Source organism: Bombyx mori, chromosome 21 (genome assembly GCF_030269925.1).
Source record: "Bombyx mori chromosome 21, ASM3026992v2".
NCBI lineage: Eukaryota > Metazoa > Arthropoda > Insecta > Lepidoptera > Bombycidae > Bombyx > Bombyx mori.
This window is the reverse complement of record NC_085127.1, coordinates 6,472,790-6,498,113: the sequence shown is the minus strand read 5'-3', so window position 1 is coordinate 6,498,113 and position 25,324 is coordinate 6,472,790. Positions and strand designations below refer to the sequence as shown.

General features: G+C 45.6%; 1 protein-coding gene across 2 annotated transcripts in view; it reads left to right on the top strand.

The window, feature by feature from the left end:
- LOC101740017 (hemicentin-2) overlaps positions 1-24,308 on the top strand; it is a 128,511-nt gene extending 104,203 nt beyond the window's left edge. For both annotated transcript variants that reach the window (XM_038018495.2, XM_038018496.2), the window contains exons 5-7: positions 669-768; positions 19,733-19,890; positions 22,509-24,308. In XM_038018495.2, coding sequence (XP_037874423.1) covers positions 669-768; positions 19,733-19,890; positions 22,509-22,741 — 491 coding nt within the window. In that variant the 3' untranslated portion in view covers positions 22,742-24,308. The remainder of the gene's footprint in view (positions 1-668; positions 769-19,732; positions 19,891-22,508) is intronic.
- Positions 24,309-25,324: the final 1,016 nt, after the last annotated feature.

Genomic DNA, 25,324 nt, shown 5'->3' with positions numbered 1-25,324 from the left:
TATGAATTTCATTCATAAAAATTCGACACGAATGAAGACGTGGATCACGTCTTTTATCATGATAATGACGTGCTTTCTGAAAACAAAAAAAAAACAAGAACACTTATAAATTAGGCGATTAGAAGCCTCTGATATCTGATGTTATACAAAAATAACTGCCAACTCTTCACAACATTAATACATTCTTCAGAAACCAACGATTACCGATAAAGAAATTATCTTAACAACAATCTATCAAACAATTCTATCTCTAATCAACCGAATGATCATTGTTCTATACTCTTCGTATATACTGTGTTACTTATAATATTTTGTTTTCAGGTTTAACAATATTTGCCATGTGTATGAGCATTACTATAATTTTCATGTTGTATTTGTTATTTTAGCTGTTCTACACATTCTCATCACTTTTAATTATTATTCTCATAATCCTCTCGCAGGTCTGCTGGAAGAGATTTCTTAAAGAAATAAGCAGTGCCTTTGTACATAATTTTCCTATTACTCTGTACTACGTCTTCTTCTTTGTGTGTACATAAATAAATAAATAAATGAATAATAATTAACTTCAAAGGTCTCAAACTCACACTTTCAATTTAAAATACGTCCGCTCTTCAAAAAAAGCATTTAAATGTATATTAAATGTGCATTATATAAAGTTTTTGTTACAGTATCAAAGGCAGAAATACTGTCGGGACCAGAACTCTTTGTGCGAGCCGGGTCCGACATCAATCTGACATGTATCGCTAGACATGCCCCAGATCCGCCAAGGTAAGCTCTTAACTCAAACGCGAGCACTTTTTAGCTAGCTAGGTAGATAAAAAACTGTTTCTTGAAGATTATTTCATAGTTTTTTTTTTACGTTTAGAATACAAAAAGACAGACTCTTTGTTTGAAAGACACGCGCTCACATATTTTGATAGGACCTCAAAACATTAGAAGATCATGTCATTTTACTGGTGGTAGGACCACTTGTGAGTCCGCGCGGATAGATACCACCGCCCTGCCTATTTCTGCCGTGAAGCACTAATGCGTTTCGGTTTGAAGTGTGGGGCAGCCGTCGTAACTATACTGAGACTTTACAACTTGTATCTCAAGGTGGGTGGCACGTCTACGTTGTAGATGTCTATGGGCTCCAGTAACCACTTAACACCAGGTGGGCTGTGAGCTCGACCACCCATCTAAGCAATAAAAAAAAGTATTTAACTTTATTTGTAATCTTGTAAATAGACACCAAGCAATCTTCACAGTTTGTCAATAGCACATTATATTTTGGATTAGAAATTACTTATAGAGCGAAAAATATTGTTATTTTTTTCTTTTTATTGTTTGGATAGCTGGTGGAGAAACTCACGGACCTTCTGATATTAAGCGGTTACCGGAGCCCATTGATGTCAACGACGTTAATGCCACTACCCATCTTGAGACATGTTAGTTGTAAGTCTCAGTTCTATAATACAACGGCTGCCCCACCTTTCAAGCCGAAGCGCATTACTGATTCACGGTAAAAATAAGCGGGGTGGTGGTACCTACCCATGCGGGCTCACAACACGACTTACCACCATCGGTAATTATGCAAATAGTAATTTTTGCAGGTTTTATTCTTTATTATACGATGTCAATCCTTCCTGTAATCCTTCACCGTGGAAGTCATTCGTGTTTATTTGTTAAATACGTATTTCAATAGGAAAAAATAGTACCTGCATGCGTGATTCAAACACCGGCAGAGTTGCATCGCTCGATACGAATGCCCTAGGCGTCTGTTAGGCCACAATGAAGAAATGTCAGCAAAACATATGAGATACAGACTAAAAATAAGAGACAAATAAGATTAAAAAAAAGATTTATGGACAGTTTTAATTTAAAATTACACTTCTAATTTGATTTGATTCTCAATACACATATTTTATTGACGAGCAAAAATTTAATTTAGAGGCCGACCCAGTAAACCTTGGCTAGTATTGATACGTCTGCATCATCTTGCAAGTTCTATTGAGTCTCATATTCGTTAAGATAAGCAAAGATACCACGCCTTGTGTCGGTAGTTTATTCTTGTAGAAAGTATACGAATAAAAGTTTACCAACTATCACATACATATCGACGCTTGAAAGGCAAACATGACTAAGCGACAACAACTGCTTTATACATAAATGATAGGCAATAACCATATTATCCGATGCGCAAAAAATATATATTCTAGGTCTATTAAAATAATTTCAATCCCACAGCTAGATTCGTTAAAATATAATTTTTTTCAGGTATTTCAACTTTAAATTAGTCTAGTAAAGTTCACGCATTGTTGCTTAAGCGTCGATATGTACATCTACTTGTATGACAAACGGGCAAATGAGTTTGCTTCATATCACTTCATTCGTGATTTTTAAGTGAACTACTTCATTTAAGAATCATGAAGATTACCTCGTGAATAATTCAGTGCTACCATCAGTTAAGTACAAGATTTATTTCGGGGTATTTTCTCAGGTATATTTCATACGAAAACTCATATTATATGCGTAAGCATTGAAATATAAAATAAATAAAAAACAAACCGTGATTAAATTTATCACTAACTAAAACACTTAATATATTAAGATTTATCTATATATTAATACGTGAAGCAAAAACTTCCGTATCCCTTTTTACGAAAATTGCGCGGACGGAGGAGTATGAAATTTTCCACACTTATAGAGAATATAGAGAAGAAGTGCACAATGGTAATTTTTTTTTTTAAATAATGCATAAAATATACATTAAATCAATAAAGAAAACATTATACACACTACATACCATGTATCTGACGCACACACGCATGCATACTATTTATTGTCAAACTTTTGTTCTTGACGTCTGTGGTCAAATTGAGAATAGATTAAATATTGTTTGTCTTTGTTAATATTTTTTATAGAGTAGTCTTGGCGAAATTTGTGATTATAGAAGTATAAAATACAATCATAATAGTTTACAAACTTACAATTCCAATTAATTATAGTCGAATTTCGACTACTGCGGGACCTCTAGTATAAATAAATATACATTTTGTTAATTCGTTCGCTCAGGACTCTCAACGATAATATTCAAATTTGAGTTCTCTTGAACACGTATTAAGTATTTAGAGAAGACCTATTAAGCAAACAGTGCGGTTACCGTGAAATCTGTAATCACAGTTATTGAACTTTAGAAAGTGTCCCCTTTGCACACCGTAGGCTCAGAATAAATTTAAGCTAGAGCGACATGCCAACATAGTTTATTATTCAAATATATTCGTTCTGTGAGAGCTTGTGTACTTGAATATAGTCTCTAAATCGTCTATTTCATTCCAAGCAAAGTTTAATATCAAGCGTATAATGGCCTTAGTAATTAACGTGGTGGAACCTGGGAATGTTTGCAATGCTTCACGTATTCTGTAGCTTCGAATATGATTGAAAAAGATATAACACGCTCACTATGAGTAGTTGATAAAATCCATTAAGCATACAATAATAAACTTCGTTAGCTGTTACTGATTTCATAACTCTAAAAAGTCAGTATGACTTAAATGTTACAATAACTTACAATCTATAATAATTCTAAGTTATGCTATTTTTGCCTCGAAAAATTCAGACATATTTTTTTATTACCGATCGCACGACCCAAACGGTTTAAAGTGCTTAATAGAGAGCTATTCGGCAACATAACGTGAATATTCTTGCCTTGAGACATGAGGCCGAGCTTGATTGTACCTACCTACCTACCTCTCCGAGCTTACTTCCTACCAGTAATTACGAAATTTTAGTGATTTTGAGGTTTCATTACAAGATGCTATTTCTTTACCGTAGAATTTCTTCTTAAACTCATGTTAGGTACAGTACCTAGTCTTGCCATAAATACTGAGACAAAGGAAAAAAAAAATCTATTGCAAATAACATTCATTACTTTTACAGTGTGTTAGTTTAATACATAAATATAAAACAATTTAAAGTATAAAAAGCTTATTCGAAGTGGTCTTCATTGGCTGCAATACAGTCCTTTAAACGTTCAGACCAGTTATCAATACTTATATACGTAATATATGGCAAATAATGCTACGAACCTACATAGTTTGAGCCTTGATATAGTCGCATCACTTAGGCCACATATTATCCTTCTTCACATTTTGGCAATAATAAAAGCAATCGATAGCATTTATTACCTATGATGTTGTTTGTTCTTTCGGAAACTACCAAAGTTGTATCACATGGAGTAATTGTTTTCGTAATACCTTTTATAGCCAAACCGTTCGCTGCTGGTGCAAAGTTCATTCACACCAGCTACGACTGCATTCATCTATAGCGTGGTTCTAGAGATGTTAATTGACATGTACAACCCGGTGTTAATGTCCTACACGCTATGACACATCAGTCATTGAACGAGGTTTTCAAAACACTTTTTAAAGCACAGCGGCTTGTCTATGCCTTGCCTTGGCTATGCTTGGCTTTTTACTGGTGGTAGGACCTCTTGTGAGTCCGGACGGGTAGGTACCACCACCCCGCTTATTTCTGGCGTGAAACCCGTAATGCGTTTTGGTTTGAAGAGTGGGCAGCCGTTGTAATACTGAGACCTTAGAATTTATATCTCAAGGTGGGTGGCGCATTTACGTTGTAGATGTCCATGGGCTCCGGTAACCACTTAACACCCGGTGGGCTGTGAGCTCGTCCACCCATCTAAACAATAAAAAAAAATCCATAATTTCTGTGAATGTCAGTAAGTCACTTCCATCAGCCATATTGGTGTTTGACTTCCATAGAAATAAAAATTACTTAATTTACATTTAGTTTGGAACAATAATATTTGTGGAATTATTTGTAAAGAAAGTTTGTTTGTGGTCGCCGTTTTTCTAAAAGTCGTAGGACCGGAGTTCGAACTATAGCCATCGACTGAATAGTGTTTAGTATTGTAGCTCAATTGAGTAAATTCTATGCCATTTGAACTATTCAACTAAAGTCGTTTACGTGCCGTGTTTTATATACCGTATTAACTTGTTACAGAGTAGACAATTTTACATAGATCGCTTTGTTTGTTTGTAAATCTGAATCGAATTGAATTTAGTTATATAATAGCTTAATCAAAGTTGTTCATTCGTTAATTAATATTGTAAAAGAAAACCAGCACATACTAATTTTTTTTTATTGCCCTTGTAGGCAGACGACCACGCGGCCCACCTGATGGTGAGTGGTTACCGTCGCCCATGGACTTCAGCAATGCCAGGGGCAGAGCCAAGCCGCTGCCTACCGATTAATACTCTCCACAAGCCTCGTTTGAAGAAGGACATGTCATAGCGCTCGGGAAACACCGTGGAGGGGAGCTCATTCCATAAATTGTGTTTAATATTATAAAAGCAGTTTAAATAAATAAATATATAGCAGAAAAATATAATATAATAGAAGCTTGGGCCTCCTCCAGATAGCGATCAGCACTTCCTTTCATCCACTCATCTACTTCTATCCTTTTTCACAGCGTAACCCCGGGTCATGTTGTCCACTAGGTGAAGCCTATTAAGATGGATTATAAGGTAGCCTTTCTAGGCTAGAAGTCTAGCCAAATTCCACTGGAGTATATAATGAACAGTGTTTGTTTGCTTCGTTTTCCATCTACGGCACTTAATTAGGCTCATTTTTAGTTTACATATTTTCATCTTCTTACATAATATTTTTTATTTATTATAGTAAGTGCCCAATTCTGACACCTATAGATAAGTGTAAACATTAATTAATTTAGACTGGAAGGACTATCGAATCGTTATCGCAAGGTGATTCGGACTTTAAGTTCGATACCTTAAGGTCGATGACGGTTTTTTAAAAGGAATATCAGGGTGCATGTTTTAACTCTTACTTTAGTTGGACCTTTTTGTAAAGAAGTCGTAGTATTTTACAATAAGATACATATGTATAAAGCTAAACAATAAAAGATAATTTTTGGTCTTCATATTCTCTATAATAATCTCAAGGAAGGTTAGGTGCTAGTTCTTTTTAATTAAAAAAAAATTAAAAATTACATTAAAAAAACATATTAATAGACTCTATTTTACGCCTAACATTCTAGTGTATTTGTTTGATTGCTATTGTTTAAATTTAATGTTGGCTTTAACTTTATAACTGCACCTTTACGTAGACGACGAAGAGCGAGAATTATTATATCCTTACCGCAAGTGTCTTTTCAATGTACATATTCGAAAATGTTTACCGCTCAAATAATAAATAAATAAATAAATATTTACTAACAGTCACGCCACGTTAACTGGTCCCGTGATAAGTTCGTAAAGAACTTGTGTTACAGGTACCAGATAACGAAAATAAATATAAGATTTTTATTATACACATACACATATTTAATATACATCCATAACCCTGGAAAAGACATTTATATTTATTTATCATACAAATATCTTCCCTTGGCGGGATTCGAACCCGCGACCCCCTTGTGTAGTGACCATGTCACTTACCACTACATCAGACGGCCATTATATAATAATATAAATAATAATAATAATAAAGGTTTATTTAATTCCATGCATAGTATACATTAATTACATTTATTACACTTAGACGAGTTTGGTTTCTAGTTAGAAATGCTATTTTGTAATCAGTTTAATTGTTATTTCCTTTAATTGTCCATTATATAATCTTTAATGTATGGACCCCGTTCGGGTAAATAAAAACCCTCACGGCTTAGCTGCTACTAAATGAACGCAATTTGAATACAGCCACGTACGCTTTGAGATGAAGTCCAAATCTTAGTGGTATTGTACACCAGCTGACCTTGAATCCGGCACCAATGAACCTATCTTATACCTATAATGTAAATTATATTATCCAATAATAAGATAATTATTTTATTTTAATAAAATTATTCAAAAAGAAATCCCTTGCGTTTTTATACTTACGTGTATAAGACGTTGCAGTGCATGATCTTATACGTTCTTAAATGTGTCTCTTGGCGACTGCAAAAGTTAAATAGAGTCACTTATCCACTAAAGCCTGCACGTGGATATTATGTCGTAACTTAAAATTATCTCTGCGATGTCTCATTTTCAAGATTTAGGGCTTTTGAACCAGAATTTCTGTTGTACGCTGAATATTTTTTAGGTAGTTTAAAGACTCTTTTGTTTTTAATATCACAACAATTTAGCCGGACCGAACATGGACCGAACTTCGCACCAATATCTCCATTCTTCGAGAACTCGGCATTAAGCAGCGTCTTTCGGCGCTCGTGCACGGACGCATACTATAATTTTTGGGACATGTCTCCCGGCGAGGAAATGACTCCATAGAGCGCCTTGTCGTTCAAGGCAAAGTAGAAGGCACCAGACCGCGTGGAAGGGTGGCCATGCGATGGACCGACCAGATCAAGTCTTCAGTTAGCGGCTGTTTGCATGAGTGCACCAGGCTCACCACAAACCGGGAGGAGTGGCGATTGCACGTGAGGCGCATAACATCTGCCCACAACAATGATGCTGGATGACGACCACGACCGCTCTGACAAGAGTGATACGACATACGAAAACAATTTAGCAAAAGATACGGATAAAATTGCTTCCCATTATCAGCACGGAGTAATAGCCTTTTTTTTTTTTTTTTTTTTTTTTTTTTTTTTTTTTTTTTTTTTTTTTTTTTTTTTTTTTTTTTTTTTTTTTGTCAGGAGGAAATCGCCGGACTCCCACCCTCCACTGGGGATGGAGGGTGGGGCATGTCGGAGTCGAACCGACTAAAACCTCCTGTCGCTCAACAACCAACGTCCAACCCTCGCATGAGACAGAACTCATGAAAGGCAAGGGGAGGAGAGTGAAGCGTTTAGTGCGGAGCACATCTCTCCCATCACCCTCCCCCTCGGGACGCCGGACTGGCGGTCGTCGGCGCCACGACCACCAGCCCTCTCGGTCGGCAGGCTATCCGAAGCCCGCCTAGATGGCGCCGGTTAGAATGGTCTATCCTACGGAATACCCCGCTGGGTCAGAACCAGCGTGGGTTGAGGATAGCCGGCCTTCCATCACCCGGATGCTCTTGCGTAAAACGCGTGCAGAGCAGCTTGCACGTCGTCTTCTTAGGCCCCCTTCGCCGGGCCCCAGACCGACATATGAGGGGGACCCGAAACACTTAGAGGGCCAGGGCTAGGGCGAGATCCGCCTCCCTGGCCCCCGCTCGACGGCGGCGGGCTTGTGCGTCTCTCACGCGCCCCGCCGCCTCCTTCTGCGAGATGGTGCACTCGCAGAAGTCGAGCATCGCCTTCCACGACTCGTCGCTGCCGAGCATCGATGCCACAACACTCGGCAACGACAAGTCGTTTCCTATTTTTGCGACGAGGACACGGCGCCACCCCTCCCATGCGGGGCAGGCAACGAGCGTGTGCTCCGCCGTGTCCAAGTCGCAACCACAATGGTAGCACTCTGCCGTCGGCTCGGCTCCGATCCGGTGCAGGAACTCACCGAAGCAACCATGCCCAGTGAGCACCTGCGTGAGCCGGAAAGTGAGGCGTCCTCTGTCACGATTCACCCAATCCACAAGAATAGGGCGAATCGCCTCGACGGTCCTACGACCAGCCGAAGGATCGGCCAGCCGCCTGGACCATGCCTCCAGCACGGACCGCCGAGATTGGGCCCTCCGCGCTCTGACCACACTGGGGCTGGGACGCGCCACGCCCCGGGCACGAAGGTTAGCTCGCCACTGATAGTCAGCGGCGAGCGCCTCCGCCTCCAGGACCCAAGGCGGCGTCCCAGCCAGCACACACGCCGCCTCAAAAGAGATGGTGCGATAACCACGGATGACCCTGACCGCGATGGTGCGTTGCGGCCGTTGCAGCAACTTCGCTACCCCCACGGCCAGGGACTGGCCCCACACGGGTGCCCCGTATAGGGCCATTGATCGCACCACCCCCGTATAGAGACGGCGCGTCACCCGGTCAGGCCCCCCGACGTTGGGCAGAAGCCGGCTTAACGCGCCGGCCACCCCCAACAAACGAGGGACCAGGTGCTGAAAGTGAGCACGGAAGGTCCAACGACTGTCCAGAATGAGGCCGAGGTACTTTAACTGCACCCCGACCCCGATCCGGACGCCTCCAACCACGATATGGGCACCGACAGGTGGCACTCTCCGGGGCCTGTGGAACCACATGGCCTCGGATTTACTGAGCGCCACGTCGAGGCCCAATCTCCTGATTTTGCCGACGACATGCGCTACCCCAGCGGTGGCAAGACGAGCAGACTCAGCAAAGCTCCCTCCCCGGGCCACGACCAGCGTGTCGTCTGCGTAACATATTACGCTTAGGCCCGGGAGGAGGGCACCCCTCAGCACCCAGTCATACCCGATATTCCACAAAAGAGGGCCGAGTACCGACCCCTGTGGAACACCGCGCACGACCGGGAACCGATGTACGACCCCATCGTGTCCGGTACACGTGACCGATCTGTCCTCCAAGTAGGAGCCGACCAGCCGGCGAAGGTAGAGGGGCACTCCGTGTCTTTCCAGCGCCCCCCCTATCACGGACCAGGGCAGGGTGTTAAACGCATTGGCGATGTCGAGCGACACCGCCAAGGCCACCCCACCCCCACAGACGGCCTCCTCCGAGAGGGCCCGCACGCGAAGGATCGCGTCCACTGTTGAGCGACCCTCTCGGAAGCCATACTGCTCCGCCGACAGATCGGGTCCCACCCCGATCAGATGCTGGATGATGCGGGCTGCCAGAATGCGTTCCAGCAGTTTGCCCACCTCATCCAACAACACGATGGGACGGCACCCGGCGGCAGTATCCGCCGGGCGCCCCTCCTTTCTCAATAGCACAAGTCTGCCCGTCCTCCACGATGAAGGAAACCGTCCCGACTCGAGGCAGGAGTTATAAAGCCTCAAGAGTCGGTCCCCTAGGGCACCAAGAGCCAAGGCCCAAACCCGGCCATGGACGCCGTCCGGGCCAGGTGCAGTGTCCTTTGCGCACATTTTGCGTACTGCCACACGGAGCTCCGCCCCTGTTATATGGGGCACCTCAGCAGGGGCGTCGCCGTCGTATTCCGGCGGCGCGCCCATAGCGGGAGCGACAAATCCCCCCTGCTCCTGCGGGAACAGCGCCGAGACGATGTCCCGCAGCTGCTGAGGCTGGAGACGCTCCGTGATTGGGGGGGCCCATGGGCGCATTTTATTGCGCACCATGTGATAGGGTCGCCCCCACGGATCCTCATCCAGCGTCTCCAGGAGACTCTCCATGTGTTGGTCCTTGGCTCTTCTGATGGCCAGCTGCAACGCCCTCTGTGCGACGCGAAATGCGCCGTACAGCTGGGCCTCTACCACCGCGAACGCCACCGGATCGTTGCGCCGCGGCAAGCGACGGCGGCGATGCCTCGCGCACTGGCGCCTTGCCCGAACGCACTCCACGCGGAGTTGCGCGATTTCGGGCGACCACCAGTACACTTGGCGATTGGGAGGTCGAGGGCTAATCCGGGGCATCGACACGTCACAGATGCGACGCATCGTGTCCCGGAACCACCTCGCTTCGTCCTCGACCTCAACTGGGTGTGGACGCATGGGCGCCCACGCCGCCACCGTAGAGGCTTCCATCAGGAGCTCCTTATTCAGGCGCTTCAGTGCCCACTTGGGGAATGACCGGGACGCACCACGGGGGTGGTCCCCGTGGACGTCCGCGACTGCGGAGCGGGCGGAGAGATCAAACCGAATATATCGGTGATCTGACAGTGTCTCCGCCCCCTCCAAAACTCTCCAGTCGCGGATACGGCGTGCGATGGCCGGGCTTGCGAACGTAACGTCCACAACAGACTCGCCCTGCCACCGCACGCACGTCGCAACCGACCCTCTATTCACCAAATAGAGGCCGGCCACGTTCGCCCACCTCTCCAACAGCCTACCACGAGCGTCCGAGCGGGGGGAGCCCCATGCGACAGACTTCGCGTTGAGGTCCCCCGCGAGAATCACTGGACGAGGAGCGAGGCGGCGAGCAATCGCCCCGATCCCGTCCAGGAAATGCCCGAACTCGACAGTAGGCCTATTCGGAGAGAAGTACGCCCCGATCACGACGGTCCCTTCCAGCTGCACCGCGACGAACCCTTGGCCCCTGGTCACCATCGCCAAGGGGGGGATCGTCGCGTCTCTTCTTATGACTATGGCCGCCAGGCCGCCATCGTCCCCGAACCAGCAATCATTTGCCGGGGGAACGAAGTACGGCTCGGCGACCACAGCCACGTCTATGGACCACTCCGCCATGCTCTGAGACAGCATGTCCTGAGCTCTGGCGGAGTGGTTCAGGTTTCCTTGGAGGAAGCGATAGGTGCGGTCCATTACTGTTGAACCACATCCATCGCCCCCTCCTCTTCACCGCTGCCCCCACCCTCCGGCACCGGCGCCGCAGCGGGGATTGCAACATTGGCCAGTGCTCCTCTGGCCAACCTTCTCTTCTGCCGGCGCCTTGATTTTCGGCGCCGGTTGCGTTCAGTATTAACACCGGACGGGAAGCAAGCCTTGCCTCCCGCTCGGTGGTTTGCCCTACGCCCAGCCGCAGCGCACAGAGCGCAGTGCGGGGCGGCCGTGCAGGACGCCGCTTTATGACCCGGTTGGCCGCAGCGGAAACATAGACCGCTGCGGTCAACTAAGCTGGTGCACCTAGCGAGGCCGTGCCCGGTGCTAAAGCACCGGAGGCATCGCCAGGCACGTGGTTCTTGGAGACGCACGTGGGCCGCTATCCAGCCCACGCGCAGTCTCCCCGGATCCCCCATTGACCTTCCCGGCGGAGGAGTAGCCAAGGAAGTGGCAGCCTCCACAGGTCAGCGCGCCCACGCTGACCTAGCTCCGGAGTATCCTGAGCGAAGTTCGCCCACGGTCACGCTCTCCAAGGCACATCCACCTTGGGCGGCTATCGCAGCTGCCACCTCCTCCTTGGTGGCGCAGTCGTCCAGGCCGGTGATCCTGATCTCGGCCATCCTCACCGGCCTGTGCACGCGCACCTCATTCTCCGGCAGCGCCACGCGGAGCGTCGCCACTAGTCTGTCTGCGACACCAGAACTATCCGCACCGGGACACTCCAGCAGCTTCGCTCCATTGGCGGTATGCCGGAAGCGGAGGCCTTCCTCTGCCCCGATTTCTGCTAAGTTGACGGCCGCGCGCGCCTGGGCCATCACCTCATTATAGGTGAGGCCCTTTTCGGCGGCGGCTGGCAGCAACGTCACTACGACGGCAGCCGACCGCGCTGCGCGCGTCTTCTTCTTCTTGGCGTTCTGCTTCTTGTTGGTGGCCGGTGCTCGACTCTCGCGAGGAGCAGCCACGGCCACCAGCTCTGTGCTTCGGGCTGCAGCGGTCAGCGCTCGACCCCCTCTGGGAGCTGCCAGAGCCTCTGTCTGTTGCCTACCTTTCTTGCCCCGCTTCACCACTTCCGTCCAACCCTCGTCCATGCTTGACGGGGGAGGAGGAAGGGGACGGGGCTGGGATTTCAGGGCAGGATTTTGGGCACCCGTACCCCTGTTATTTTGATTGCGGCCTCCACGTCGTGCCAACCTTGTGGATGAGGTGGGGGTGGAGGTCGGCCGGGCGGCCTGGCCCCGCGGGACGGCGGCGTTTGTTGGTGCCGGGACACAGTCTCCGGAGCCATTGGAGGAGCGGAGTATCTTCTCGAGGCTGGCAAAGTGCTTGCCAACCTCAACAGCCACCGCCCGCGAAATGCAGGCCACCATTTCCTCTCTGCTTGGGAGGGAGTGGTCTACTTCTTCCGTCCCAGCAGCCATGTTGTATGGCCTCTGTGACCCCGCAGCACGCGAGGGCGAAAGAGGCGGCTCTGCAGGCCTGGGCCGCGGTAGCGTTGGCCACTCATCCACCATCCTCGCCAGTGGCGAACGGATGTCCTCAGCCCGCGCTGGCGTAGGGTTTAGCTTTCCTCTACGTGCAGAGGCAGGGGCGGCTGATATCCGCGGAGGTGGCGCAGGCCTTAGCTCAACCCTTCGTGGAGGGCGAGGGATCGCAGGAGTAGGCGCCAGCGAAACAGGGGCCTCGGAGGTGGGCTCTGGCATGGGTGCCACCGCACTCATCGCGGACCGCAAGTGCACAGTAGTATCCATCGCCCCCGCGGGGGGCCCAGGGCATGGCAGCGCGGGCCTCGGCAACAGGGGAGTCCCTCCCCGCAATGCCGGGGTGTCTCCCGGGATGTGACTCTCTCTGGAGTCAAACTGAGAGACGTGACCTTTGCTCTCCACCTCTCGGCTCGCTACCAAGTCATGGAGCTTGGACATGGTGGGGATCAGCCTCGTTTTAACCATGGCGGCTGCCTCCCGGAGTCTTTTCCGGTAACTGCTGCCTGGCTCGGCGCCCTTGGCAGCCACAGTCGACAGCAGCTTACCCAAATTAACAAGCGCAAGGTCGAGGTCCCGGAACGTCTCGTCCCCGCTAGCCAGGGACGCAGCCGACGTCGACATCGACTCCACTGACGTCGCCGGTGACACCGCGCCCCTCCTCCTTACTGGTGCCCACTGGGGAGCAGGCATCGCGTCTTCCGACGCAGCAGCAGACCCCGAAACCACCGGAGTCACCTCCTCGATGGCCATCGTCTTTTCCGGCACCTCAGTGCCGGAGGATGACGCGCTGCCGTCATTTGAAGATGGCAATGGGGTTTTTCTTCGCCCCCTCTTTTTCCCCACCGATGGTCTGGTGGGGTTGACTGCACCCGAGTCGCTGGCGAGCGCAGAGCGCATCGAGCCGGCGATCGGGGAGCGCCTCGGTTCGACGGGAATTCCGCTGCCCGTCGCACAGCCTCCTTCATCCTGACAATTGTTGCCCCCCCCAGAATACGTGGGGCAGCGTGCTTCCACTGAGGTGGAAGCACGGAGGGATTCTCCGCCCGACTCGCGGGCGGTACCCTCCTGGGGTACTAACTTTGCACAATTGTCCATCATGTCTATGAATTCCTTTTTTATTAACCAGGGGTTTGGTCCCCTGGGATCTACGACACCCTCGGGACTGGAAACCCTCCAGCCATACATCCCATCGCCGGGTGTCGAGCTTGGGATTGGGGCATTTTTGAAGAGGTTTGCATCCTCGCGGCTTCGACCAGTAAAGGCAGAAGCCCCCGTTCCCCATGACTGGGGTTTACGGTTTGGCCGACGGTGGCCGGAGCCTATCCATCGCCCACAACGCGGTGCGGAGCCACGCCGGCGAACCGGTACCTCCCATATCTGGAAGGCTTTCCCCTGTAGCCGAAGCCGGGGACATGGCAACCCGCAGCCGGAAGACACAAAAGTGCCACTGGCTCATCAGGCTCCCGAGAGCCAATCCCTCATCCCCAGAATGGCACCCTTTGCCAGTGCAAAGGGCGTGGAGAGGGTCCCTCGCTCTCTCTTAAGGTAGCCCCCGCAGAATGCAGAGGCGTCCGAGGAGAGCTGGGTGCAGTTCTCTTTGTCGCGGCGTCCCACACAGATTCCTCTGCACGCGATTTTAGGGACGCACGCTTAAGCCCCACCGCCACGACAAGGCGGAACTGCATTCGGTGGGGGGAGTAATAGCCTACATATTTCTCCCCCAATTCGTAGCTTGACCTAGGGATCGAGTTTATATGTTCTTATCCAGTATTTGTTTAAAAATGGATAAACGATAACAAGATTATATGTTATCATACTACTATTGAAGTCGTGTTAGTTTTTTATGAAGACTTTATAAGAGAGAGTAGAATAAAATATTTGCGAATCGTCAGAAAGCATTTAGGAAAGTCCTCACGTATCCAATTGATTATAATGAGTTTGAATCCAGCTTATTCTGACAACCGTACTGTTTTGATGAGTTCAAAACCTTGACAGTTCAATGTTTTCGAATTAAGCGCGCAGAAGCGTCAACTTAAAACTACCATTAAGGTTTTATCTCGCACTTATCATTTTGACTATTTGGGGCTTCACGAATAATTCGCAGTTTTCGTGATCACAGACTAATTCTGTCTACGACTCGGAAAAGCCTCGGAAAATGCTAAAAGCATTTATTTTATTTTATTAAAAGCCTTGAAGAAAATGTAAGCTTTGCTAATATTAAGAAGCTATTATAGTCTACAAATATCACAATGGAAATGAACCTGATCCGATCAAAATGTAACAAGCATTGGAATTGTGGAACAGCAATGATGGCACCGATTTCACCGAGTTTTGGGGGTTGATTGCTTCCCGCTTCCGTAGGTTTAACCCGCGATTCCCTACAAGTAACCCCTGGGTGGTGCAAAACGGGAGCCGAATACATAATCGGTGGTAGGACTTGTCCGACTGGCTGGCGACCACCCTCCAACTAGAGTCCGCCGCCAAATAGCCTAGCTGTGTTCCGGCGTGTGGGTTGGAGAGCCAGTGTTATTCCTACCCTTTCCTCTTCCTTGTTGGGGGTGAATCTTGGCGATACCTGGAACATGCGGAGCAGACGTGCGTGTGAGCTCGCGGGACGTGATTGTTTGACGGGGGTATAGGGAGACCCAGTGAAACGGTGTTCGCCGCCGCCCGCCGGTCAGTTGGGGACCTGAACCCGGGTGTCACTACTAAACTCCGCCCCGGGAAGCTGTCCCGCCAACCGGTGTAAAATCCTGTCGTGCGGTCGTCGTGCCGGAGTCGGAGACCGGAGTGGATCCCGGCGATCGCACGCAGGGTGGACTGGGGGCCCTTCCATGCCCTGCGTCAGTCGCTCACGCAACCCGTGGTCGAGCACGTACTGTGCTCCGCGCTTTATTCAGGTATTGTCACGATTTCGCCTCGAACATCCTACCCCGCCCAATCCCACTCTCCAAATAAAAAAAAAAATGAAAGTTCGAAAAAGGAAAAGGGTTTTGTCGGCGACTCCCCATTCCACATTTAATGTGGATTTCAGCAATGTAAGGGGTCTACATAGCAACCTCGACGCCGTACACCACCATCTTGAGACGGCGCAGCCTGCCCTTCTTTTTCTGACGGAGACGCAGATATCTGCTCCGGATGATACTTCGTACCTTGAATACCCCGGCTACGTATTGGAGCACAACTTCCTGCGTAAAGCCGGGGTGTGTGTATTCGTCCGGGCTGATGTCTGTTGTCGCCGTCTACGAAGTCTCGAACAACGGGACCTGTCCCTCTTGTGGCTGCGCGTAGATCACGGGGGCTGTACCCGAGTCTACGCGTGCCTGTACAGGTCCCACAGCAGTGATGCAGGTTCAGCTCTGATAGAGCATGTGCAAGAGGGGACTAACCGCGTGCTTGAGCAGTACCCATCTGCGGAGGTGGTGGTTCTTGGAGACTTTAACGCTCATCACCAAGAGTGGTTGGGGTCCAGAACCACTGACCTCCCGGGTCGGACTGCCTACGATTTCGCCTTGGCCTACGGCCTCTCCCAGCTGGTGACACAGCCCACCCGTGTCCCAGATATTGAGGGGCACGAGCCTTCTCTGTTGGACCTTCTGCTGACCACTGATCCAGCCGGATACAGTGTGGTGGTCGACGCTCCACTTGGATCGTCTGATCACTGCCTTATCCGTGCTGCCACACCACTCTCTCGTCCTAGTCGTCGAACGACGACCAGGTATCGAAGAGTTTGGCAGTATTTGTCAGCAGATTGGGATGGATTGCGTGAGTTTTACGCATCCTACCCATGGGGGCGGGTCTGCTTTTCCTCTGCTGATCCTGACGTCTGTGCGGACCGTCTTAAAGACGTGGTGCTCCAGGGGATGGAATTGTTTATTCCCTCCTCTGAAGTGCCCGTTGGGGGTCGCAGCAGACCCTGGTATAACAATGCCAGCAGGGATGCTGCACACCTCAAGCGGTCCGCATACGTTGCATGGGATGATGCTAGGAGACGTCGGGATCCTAACATCTCAGAGGAAAGGCGGAAATATAACGCCGCTTCCAGGTCCTACAAGAAGGTTATTGCCAGGGCGAAATCGGAGCACGTTGCTAGAATTGGCGAGCGACTGAAGAGCTATCCCTCTGGGAGCCGTGCTTTTTGGTCGCTCGCCAAAGCTGCAGAAGGTAACTTTTGCAGGTCTAGTCTCCCACCACTACGCAAGTCCGATGACAGTCTGGCCCATAGTGCGAAAGAGAAGGCTGACCTTCTGGTCAAACTCTTCGCCTCGAACTCGACTGTGGACGACGGGGGTGCCACACCACCGAACATCCTCCGGTGTGATAGTTCCCTGCCGGAGATCTGCTTTACACAGTGTGCAGTCAGGCGGGAACTCCGACTCCTGGACGTCCATAAGTCGAGCGGGCCAGACGGCATCCCTGCAGTGGTTCTGAAAACGTGCGCCCCTGAGCTGACGCCTGCGCTAACGCGTTTGTATCGCCTCTCTTATTGCGCTAACAGGGTTCCGTCTTCATGGAAGACTGCCCACGTCCACCCTATCCCCAAGAAGGGTGACCGGTCGGACCCATCGAGCTACAGGCCTATCGCGATAACTTCCTTGCTTTCCAAGGTGATGGAGCGAATAATTAATATACAACTCCTGAAGTATCTGGAGGATCGCCAGCTGATCAGTGACCGACAGTATGGTTTCCGTCACGGTCGCTCAGCTGGCGATCTTCTTGTATACCTTACTCACAGGTGGGCTGAAGCCTTGGAGAGCAAGGGCGAGGCTCTTGCTGTGAGCCTTGATATTGCGAAGGCCTTCGACAGGGTCTGGCATAGGGCACTTCTGTCGAAGCTACCATCTTACGGAATCCCCGAGGGTCTCTGCAAGTGGATCGCTAGCTTTTTGGATGGGCGGAGCATCACGGTCGTTGTAGACGGTGACTGTTCTGATACCATGACCATTAACGCTGGCGTTCCACAAGGTTCGGTGCTCTCCCCCACGCTTTTCATCCTGTATATCAATGACATGCTGTCTATTGATGGCATGCATTGCTATGCGGATGACAGCACGGGGGATGCGCGATATATCGGCCATCAGAGTCTCTCTCGGAGCGTGGTGCAAGAGAGACGATCAAAGCTTGTGTCTGAAGTGGAGAACTCTCTGGGGCGAGTCTCCAAATGGGGTGAATTGAACTTGGTTCAATTCAACCCGTTAAAGACACAAGTTTGCGCGTTCACTGCGAAGAAGGACCCCTTTGTCATGGCGCCGCAATTCCAAGGAGTATCCCTGCAACCTTCCGAGAGTATTGGGATACTTGGGGTCGACATTTCGAGCGATGTCCAGTTTCGGAGTCATTTGGAAGGCAAAGCCAAGTTGGCGTCCAAAATGCTGGGAGTCCTCAACAGAGCGAAGCGGTACTTCACGCCTGGACAAAGGCTTTTGCTTTATAAAGCACAAGTCCGGCCTCGCGTGGAGTACTGCTCCCATCTCTGGGCCGGGGCTCCCAAATACCAGCTTCTTCCATTTGACTCCATACAGAGGAGGGCCGTTCGGATTGTCGATAATCCCGGTCTCACGGATCGTTTGGAACCTCTGGGTCTGCGGAGGGACTTCGGTTCCCTCTGTATTTTGTACCGTATGTTCCATGGGGAGTGCTCTGAGGAATTGTTCGAGATGATACCGGCATCTCGTTTTTACCATCGCACCGCCCGCCACCGGAGTAGAGTTCATCCATACTACCTGGAGCCACTGCGGTCATCCACAGTGCGTTTCCAGAGGTCTTTTTTGCCACGTACCATCCGGCTATGGAATGAGCTCCCCTCCACGGTGTTTCCCGAGCGCTATGACATGTCCTTCTTCAAACGAGGCTTGTGGAGAGTATTAAGCGGTAGGCAGCGGCTTGGCTCTGCCCCTGGCATTGCTGAAGTCCATGGGCGACGGTAACCACTCACCATCAGGTGGGCCGTATGCTCGTCTGCCTACAAGGGCAATAAAAAAAAAAAAAAAAAAAAAAAGCATACATGAGTACAATACATTTATACGAACTGAAAATTGTTCGTGAAAAGTGTTCATTAAAACAAATTCGTTTTGCGCAATTGCTGGTGGTAGAGCGTAATTTTAAGGCCGTCATGAAAACCATCACTACCATCACCAGCCGCACCATCCTGTCTATTTCTGCCACTAAGCGGACACGTTCATGATAGACGGGTAGGGCAGCCGTTTAAATACTACAACTGAGATTTGGACCTTATGTCTTTAGTTGGATGATGGTGCCTTATTCACGTTGCAATGTGTATGTGCTCCGGTAACTCTTTAATATTATCATATGGGTCGTAAGCTCGTTCAATCATATAACCAATAATTAAGTAGATATTGCTTAGGTTAGGGATCATATCGACAAGTGAAAGGCTATTATTTAGTTTAAGCGACATTTTTGCAAGTTTACAGGAGAACCATTTAAAATTTAATATTTGGACAAAATATCGAAACAGAAAAAAAAACTTCTAATATTTGAATGGAGTAAACTGAATTGAAGTTCAATTAAAAACATCGAACTGTTGATGCTAACACCAAATAAAATACATCTTTAATTACAAAGATAAATGTCCGTATTAAGCGAAATGCCGCCTAAAACAAATACCCTTTCACATCTCGATATGATCGCTTTTCAGGGACAAGAAAACTTTTTTTTTTCCACCTTATCGCACTAGGTGGGGTCGGCACAGCAATTTTTTTTTCCTTTCTCTTCTATCAGCCGTCATCTCAACACTCACTCCTCTCTCTCTCACTTATATCGTCATTCAAACACTCCATCCCTGTCTTCTTCGGTCGACCTCTTTGCCCTCTACCTTGCACTACCATTTCCATACATCTCCCAGTCACATGCATCTTCTCTCTACGCATCACATATACATACCACGTAACTAAACAAATTATTGATGTAATAATTTATTTGTGCAGTTTCATATACTGGTATCGAGGGTCCAACGTAGTGAATTATGCTCAGCGAGGGGGCATCAGCGTGGAAACCGAACAAAGGACCCGCACGAGCCGGCTTCTCATAGCGAGAGCCTCGCCACGGGATTCAGGAAATTACACGTGCGCTCCGAGCAGCTCTGGTATGTACTTGAAATTAGGTAGCTTAACCTTAATTTCAACTTTAACTCCTTAACTTTAGAATTAAATTTAAAAATTTTGTACAAAACATTGTGACGATTAATACGTAACTATCACATCGTCTTCTCGCATTAAAACTGTATAATTTCAAAACTTACTAATTTTACAGGAAAGTGTTTTAAAGGTTTAGGTACATGTGGTATTTTTAATATTATTCATCTTTGCAACATTATTTTTTTATTTTTTACCAGTTAAATTATCTGTCTTTTAAAGTAAGATAAAATTATGTATTAATTTTGTTAATAGCCGTCAAAACATAGGAAGAGTATCAAAAAAAAAAAAAAACTAAACTAACGCTCTTTTGACAGTATTTATGAGAAAAATACTGGTGATACCACATGATTCCGCATATTAACTCAAATTCGAATATTTTTGGAAATCGTGCACTTTTAATGCGAAAAGACGACATGTCATTTGAGATTGCACAATGATTATCTCAATTCCTAATTTCGTTATCTACATAACTTCAATAGGTTTTGTTTTTCAGTGCATTCTCTGTAATCCCACCGTACCTACTACGGTGTACTCAATATTGTACTCTATTTAAATACATACATATCTTCAAGCATCCTTTACCGTGTTTTAATCAAATCTTATCCGAATGACTTTTAATACAGTACACGTAACACGAACACACATACAACAAAACAGCAAAAAACAAATTTTTAAGCGTCTTTTTTCTAATAACCGAAATGAAATTGAAAAGTCGTCGTGGCCTAACGGATAAGACGTCCGGTGCATTCGTGTTGAAGCGATGCACCGGTGTTCGAATCCCGCAGGCGGGTACCAATTTTTCTAATGAAATACGTACTCAACAAATGTTCACGATTGACTTCCACGGTGAAGGAATAACATCGTGTAATAAAAATGAAACCCGCAAAATTATAATTTGCGTAATTACTGGTGGTAGGACCTCTTGTGAGTCCGCACGGGTAGGTACCACCGCCCCGCCTATTTCTGCCGTGAAGCAGTAATGCGTTTCGGTTTGAAGGGTGGGGCAGCCGTTGTGACTATACTGAGACCTTAGAACTATATCTCAAGGTGTGTGGCGCATTTACGTTGTAGATGTCTATGGGCTCCAGTAACCACTAAACATCAGGTGGGCTGTGAGCTCGTCCACACAGCTAAGCAATAAAAAAAAAAAAAAAAAAATATACTAAGTCCTCTCCTTAATATTGGAAATAAAAAAAAAAGTAAAAAAGATTAACAATCTTTCGGGCAGCGTAACCAAAATCATTCACATTGAAACCGAAAACATTTCCGCAGCATTATCTCCGCAGTTGGAGACGATTTGTCTTGTGTTTTTTTTTTTTTTCCATTCCCCCGAAACCTGAATCAACGTGTTTCGATACACTGTTTACTTTTTATTGGCTATTCGTATTCCTTTCTGCTCATTCACATAACTCAAGTAATTCGAACAAAAAAAAAAGCGTGTCCGTGAAAATTGTCACCCCTAAAGTTGGCAAACGTGCCTCGTTTACAAACAGGAAGGGTTATCGTTGCCTTCTCTGACCCCTTTTATATAGTAATATCGACAAATCAATACAGTAACGTATGAGTTCATTTCCATGCCACTTTACTGGCCCATTTTCAATTTCCTCATAAACAGGTTTGAACAGTTTTTAAACAAATTCTTTTGCACATGAAAATGTTTATAGCAGCTATCATAATTTCAACAAAGCAACTGTTTGTTTTACATTTTACTTATTTATTGCTTAGATGGGTGGACGAGCACACAGCCCACCTGGTGTTAAGTGGTTACTGGAGCCCATAGACATCTACAACGTAAATGCGCCACCCACCTTGAGATATAAGTACTAAGGTCTCAAGTATAGTTACAACGGCTGCCTCACCTTTCAAACCGAAACGCATTACTGCTTCACGGCAGAAATAGGCGGGGCGGTGGTACCTACCCGTGCGGACTCCCAAGAGGTCCTACCACCAGTGATTACGCAAATTATAATTTTGCGGGTTTGATTTTTATTACGCGATGTTATTCCTTCACAGTAGAAGTCAATCGTGAAGATTTGTTAAGTACGTATTTCATTAGAAAAATTAGTACCCGCCTGCGGGATTCGAACACCGGTGCATCGGTGCATCGGTGCAGATACAAATGCACCGGACGACTTTATCCTATAGACTTTCAGTACAGTTTATCTTAGAAGACTGTACGTCCTTAATATGCATATAATGACCGTTTGTTTAAAATTCATCAAGCTGAGATTTAATTTCTGGAAAATTAATTTTATTTAAGTAGCTTTTCTTCGGGCTTTGCGAGTCATAGACATAATAAAAACTGCTTTTATGGTTTAATCTTCCGTCTATTATTTGTACTAGTATTATTTCCAAGAATACTTTACAGTTTTCGTGGTCATGGACAATTAATTTATTATTCATCGATATTTGAATATCGTGTTACATAAAACAAATAATAAATTCGTAATTAAACCGTAAAAGTTGTTTTAATTATATTCCTTCAAACATATTTTGTTTATGTTAGTTAACCATTCAGATCGTAAATGCAACAATGTGCGTCACTTCAATTATATTTACGTAACAGATTCGGCATCGGTGATGGTCCACGTTGTGAGCGGAGAGCGGCCGGCGGCGATGCAAAGCGACGCTGCTAAGACGAACAAACCCTTACGACCTTCAGTGTTGATATCACTCGGAATGATCGCCAGTAAAGCATCGTCCTTAGCAATTTTATTACAGGGCTTTTTCATAAATTTGATTTATGGAAACGGAAATCCGTGGAACAATTACTGCTTAAGGAGATTCGAACCGAGATGACCTCAAGTACGTCACAACTGAATTGTATTTAATGCAATTTATTAACTAATAACAAAAGTATGGTGTTTATGATATGAACGATGGATGGACGTTGAAGAAACGAATTATTGTTATGGACGAATATCAAAATTGGATTTTACTCTGTCGATCAAAGATTAATTTTATAGCCAATGATTTTTTTGATTTACGTCTGTATAAAAATCAGAGCATCGAATGTTTTTGAAACATTGTGTAAGTTTATGAAAGTTCTGAATAATTTGCTTATTAATTAGAATTACAAATGTTTTTAAGCTCCTTAAGACCAAGAGACTTTTAGAGACTTTCAATGCAGCTAAAATTGCTTCTAAATATCTCATGATGTATAAAAACCAGAATGTCCACAAAAAAACATTTTTTAACGTATCTATTTTGGTAACTTGTACCACACTGAAATTTAAACAAATTTGTCGAAAGAATAACCTCGAGCCTTGCTTGCAGACACATGATTAATAGTCTATTGTGAGTTTTTTTTTTAAATCATGTCATGAATTTTAATGCTAAATAATAAATAAAAGTATTTTGTTATTCAGATACTATAAAACGTGGTATCACTAAAATACAAATAAAATAAATAAATTTATTGCGTTTATAAGGTATAGGTTGATTTTTTTATGAAACTATTAGGTATTAAATTGAAAAAGAATCTTGAATACTTATGTACGTACTAAATTATTATTTTTATAAAATGTAATTTTCGAGTCAATCACAGCCATCAAAATGTTGTACGTCAAGAAATCAAGTGTAGATACTACATACTTGGCAGAAACGTTCTTATAACGCTCTTATATACTGTTGGGACAATTAGTTTAATTTTCAAAAGAAATATTCTTAAGGAATTATTCTGAATAAGAACGAAGCTCTCAATAAAATGTTTTATACACCGCTATATTTTGTATACCAATTCAAAATTAACAGTAATTTAAAAAGGAATTTTAAGTATACGGTGTTAGTTAGAAGTCTGTGATTATACTTCACGATGATAAAGTTACTGGAATAACCTTTTACGGTAACCCTGCGTAAAATGGGAGATAAAGGAGGTTGCCCGATTGAAAATAAGAAAATAACTTTATTATCTCTAAAGCAAAAGGTTTACATATTTTAAAAATAACTGATTGAAGAATAAAAAACTGAAATTAAAAGTATTGTCGTTCTTCAACATAAGTACATATGTAATTATACAGTGTGCGTAAAGCTCACGTTGAAAATAATGAAAACGATAATGTTAGAAAGTTAGCATTTGACCAATTATCAGCTTATTAGTGAGTTTTATTGGGTTATTCGATATCTGTCACAAATTACTTTAATTGGTACTTCCAAATTAGTGGTGTATTAAACGCGGCGATAATATTGGGTAATGGACTATTGGATGTCGATATTCTTCATTTGAAAAAAATGTAGAATATAGTGGGCAGCCAACTAAATATATCGTATGTATTAAATAATTGAAATAAGACTTAGTTCGTATTTTGTGTATTAGTTACGCATCAATGTAAATAAAAATTTGTAAATAAATACGTTTTACGTGTTATCGTGATTGTTTTATTCAAATCGTTGAAGTTTTCGTATAAAAAAAAAAAACAAAAACAAAAAAAATTGAAAATGAAACTTTTCGGAAATTGAATTTCTTCTTACAATCTATGTAGGTATTAATAAAGTTGGAATCTTCACGCGAACGTTAAGTCCTTCGGGTATTTGAAATGTTAAGGGTTGCTTTTGTATAACAACTTTCCACAAAATTCCGTATCGCTTTGTTTCCTTTTGGAGGGTTAGAAATACGGTGTGATGATTTTTTTACCGTTGTCACCTGTGTCGATAGACATTGGAACGTGGATACCGTCATAAGTTTTAATAAAATTATGAAGATGATCCATACTTTGCGGTAAGAATAGATAACCGGTGATACTAAGCGACGGATCAAGATAGAGATGCAGAGAAGAATAGTAACTCGACTTCCCACATTTTTTTTAAACTGATCTAGATGAATGAATCAGCTTAAGCCCTATTTAAGTATTTTCACCTTAAGCTAAGCTAGAGAGGATTGTAGCTGAATGTTTTTTTTATTGCTTTGATGGGTGGACGAGCTCACAGCCCAACCGATGTTAGATGGCTACCGGAGCCAATAGACATCTACAACGTAAATGCCGCCGCCCACCTTGAGATATGAGTTCTAAGGTCTCAGTATAGTTACAACAGCTGCCCCACCCTTCAAACCGAAACGCATTTCACGGCAGACATAGGCGGGGTGGTGGTACCTACACGTGCGGACTCACAAGAGATCCTACCATTGCTATACCTATGCTAATCTAAGAGCCTTTAATCGGTCCGGACTGTAAGCTTTACGTCTGCTTAATTAAAAAAAAAATGTATATTACAGCTACAATAATTTGAATTGTTTATGTTGAAACATATTCAAAGGATTCGCCCTCAGTCACCAGCTTATTCAGGTTGCACAGGGCTTAAATGAAATCGTTTTATCACTTTAAAAACAGAAAAAGAAAAAGAAAAAAACTGGATGAACAATTTTAATATTGTGAGTCTGTCAAC